At 34.3% G+C, this 3,705-nt stretch overlaps 1 protein-coding gene across 1 annotated transcript; it reads right to left on the bottom strand.

Moving 5' to 3' along the window:
* Positions 1-2,037: 2,037 nt before the first annotated feature.
* LOC121650590 (olfactory receptor 6N2-like) lies at positions 2,038-3,070 on the bottom strand. Its single transcript, XM_042002157.1, has 2 exons — positions 3,052-3,070; positions 2,038-2,957 (listed from the first exon to the last, which is right to left on the bottom strand). Exons 1-2 carry the CDS (start codon positions 3,068-3,070, stop codon positions 2,038-2,040), a joined length of 939 nt encoding a protein of 312 aa, XP_041858091.1.
* Positions 3,071-3,705: the final 635 nt, after the last annotated feature.

The raw sequence follows: 3,705 nt of genomic DNA, 5'->3' as shown, positions 1-3,705 counted from the left end.
CAATCACTTAACTTAGTTAAAGAGATACTGTATAATGTATCATGTAGTAGCACTAGTAACTAAAGCAGATCTGTTTGTGTGGAGTGTGTGACAATGACTTATTAAAATATAAACTAAATGCATTGAGAACTTAATGTAACTTTTAAAGTTAAAGTTAAGTTATATTTTAAAAATAAACCTTTTCTCTGAACATTTATTTATTAACTGTTAATCCATTAGTCAGACTTTTTCTGACTAAAGTATTTAGTTTCTAAACTAGTAGTTTATTTAGTTTCTGACTAAATAAATGATCATTCATTCAACTTTAAAAAATTCAAAATTCATGGATCAGTCATGACATGATGTCCCACACCGGATCAGTCTCAGGAGATGGTGGAGGGGTGAAGATGAACAATTTGCATTCAATACAGACCGTCCCTATTGAACCAATAAAATATTGGGAGGAGTTGTTTAATTGTCAAATAAGGAACAATTCCATATTTTATGGGACAGTTCTTCAGCCTTCTTTTTTTTCCTTCTTCTTCTTTTTTCCACCCCAGATGAATAATTCCTCTTCATAACGAAGCCCATAAACCACTCACTGAAACAACCTTCTTCTGTAGTGGACCCCCTAGTGGTGCGGGGCCCTAAGTGGTCTCTTAGTCTGCTTAGTGGCAAAACCGACTCTGAGTGAGGCCTTTCAAAAAACGATAAGTCATTTAGTCATGACATCGTCATGATTTCATCAATAATAAAATTTTAAAAATGTTATCTCCAAATGGAAATCATAAAACGTGTATGAGATGTTATTTCTATATTGTGTGTGTGCAATAAACAGGTGTTTTTTTTACACTGTTATATTTTAACACCGTGTGGGCTCCAGTGTCCTTTTGTTCAGCAGGTAGATGAGAAAGTGGGTCAGGGAGACGGGGCTTCCTATAAGGGCCGCTTGCTATACCAACACATGGAAATAGATTGTTGTAAAAAATAGTGAAACAGAAATTTAAATCACATTTTATACTGACAAATACCTTAATCACTTGTTGGGACAACATAGTGACTGATATTCTTTAAATGTGAGAGAAGGAAAAGCTTATATTTGCTCCTTTATTAACGACACATAGCAACAAAACTATTTTATGTCTTTATTGTGTTTGGAAAAGATATTTACACACATGAAAAATGTCGTTTGTACAGCTTGTTTTGCAAAAGTTGTTTTGGAAAGTGGTGTAAATGTTACTTTACAAGTTCACTACAAACCAGTTTATACAGTTAAAACTTTGTGGGGATAAAATGTACTCAGTAAGAAGATCAAGGAAATGATATTGTGAAATATCAGAAGGTCCATGTTGCTGCCTTAAAAACCCACCGGGGTAAATACAATATTAATTGACAGATTAAAAATGCTTCCAGGTTGAAATGTGGAAAAATTTCTATGCTAAAGTCATCAGTTAAAAACTTGACAATATATTAGCAGATGTTATTTTGCATCACAAAGTATTAAAGTTTTAGCGTATAAGCAAATAACAAAAACTGACTTTGAAACTACAAACACAACATTTTTCTCAGCTGCTTCACAATCAGGTCATAAACTATAAATATAAAACCTGCAATATAAAATAATGGCAACAGGAAGGTTCCTGTATGAAATATAAAAAACCTCCCAAACAGCCACTTCTACTGTCTCCTCGTTAATTGTCTTCCCTTATGACTAAGTAGATTAAAAAAAAACATTTAATATGACTTATTATGATGTCTCTTTCTTATTCTATTATTTCAGTTCATTGATGACTTGTCCACATGTACAGTAAAAAAGAGACAGTCCCTCACTCATTACAGCTGTAAAATTAAGAAATAAATAAACAAATACAACAAAAAACTTATCAGAGACAAAGCTATTAATAATAAATATGTGTTTTCTTTTCTTTAGAAGATGGATCAGAGAAGTACATTTAACGGTTTGGTATTCCTGTACCTAAAGGAACTATATGATTATGACATCATCTCACATCTATTTACTATCTTGACAATTAAAAGGATGTAAATGACTACATTAGTTTACTTTGACAGAAATATATTTTTGATGTGTTCATTAATTTCTTTCATTTTAAGTCCATATATGATTGGATTGAAAAGAGGATTATATGTTATTATTTGCAATGTCAATATGAAACATGCTGTCTTTGGAAGATCAGCTTCAACTCTGACAATGACCATATCATAAGTAAATAAACAAGAATAGTTTATTAAAACCAGCAGGTGAGGCAAACAGGTCTGTGCTGCCTTTCTCCTGACTTCTCCACAGCTTTGACATGTTATTATAAGTATCTTTACATATGTGAATAAGATGAAAAACATAGGACAAATGGCAACATTGAACATAACAACTAGCCCATACATCATCAGAGGCCTTGAAATCTCACAGAAAAGGTTGTTGATTGTATTGTTGCAAAAAATTACTTTTAAAGTAAAACTGCAGAGTTTTGAATTAGCATTTCTCACAACAGGCCCAGCAATTTGACAAGCAGGCAAAAGCCAGGCCAAAGCCAGGAACATGCTTACTTTTTTACCTGTCATGATAGTCGGATATTGCAGAGGTTTACATATAGACACATATCTGTCATATGACATAGCTGCCAGCAGTAAAAACTCTGAAGCGCTTAAAGAGTAAAATGTAAAACACTGGAAAAGACAAGCTTGATAGGATATGATCTGTTCATCAGATAAAAAGTCAATCATAAGCTTTGGGAAAATATTAGTGCTGAAAAGAAGAGAGTTGATTAACAAAGCTGCAATAAAAATGTACATAGGCTCATGAAGCTTTTTGTGAACCACAATCAAACCTACAATAGTACAATTGCTGCAGATTATCAAAGAATAAACTATGGAAGTAATAACAAAATAAAGATATCTGTATTTTTCCACTTCCACATGACCACTAAGACTTATATATGATACATTCATTTTAGTATGCAAGACTCACAACAAATACAACATGATCAGACAGAATACATGAGAAAAGAAAAAGTGCTCTTATGATGCTCTCTTTGAATCATGTGCAGACATCTGTACCTTGTCTTGATCTTCCCATTGAAAACTTTTTGAGGCAGACCAGCTATTTAAAGAGGTCTCTTTACCCTCTATGGATCTCAATGCCTCTCCCATGAAGAGTTGTTACCATGTTAACAACTTCAGTAGATGTAAACATGTAAGACGTTGTTTATAGACTGTTTTCCTCATGTGCATCAGGTCCTATTTAGAAGGCCGGAGTTATTTTGTTACGATCGGCAGCTATGAATCCGAGCGAGTGGCCATGACTTGTGGAGTCCCCCAGGGGTCAGTCCTTGGACCTCTTCTGTTCAACTTGTATATGCTCCCTTTGGGTAAAATATTACAAAACTATAGCATTAGTTATCAAAGTTATGCAGATGATACACAACTTTATGTGTCTCTGTCACCAGATGACTGCAGTCCAATAGACTTAATGTGTCAGTGTCTGGAGCAAATAAACACCTGGATGAGGGAGAATTTCCTACAATTAAATGAAGACAAAACTGAGATTATTCTGTTTGGTAGCAAAGAGAAGAGGGTCAGCATTGGCAAACACCTGGAGACTCGGGCTCTTAAAATTACCAACCAAGTTCGTAACCTGGGAGTGTTGATAGACTCAGATCTGACTTTCAGCAGCCACATCAAAGCTGTCACTAAGACAGCTTTTTACCAGCT

Source organism: Melanotaenia boesemani, chromosome 12, assembly GCF_017639745.1.
Source record: "Melanotaenia boesemani isolate fMelBoe1 chromosome 12, fMelBoe1.pri, whole genome shotgun sequence".
In the NCBI taxonomy this organism is placed as follows: Eukaryota; Metazoa; Chordata; class Actinopteri; order Atheriniformes; family Melanotaeniidae; genus Melanotaenia; species Melanotaenia boesemani.
Note: the sequence above shows the minus strand (reverse complement) of the source record. Positions and strands in the feature narration are given on the sequence as shown.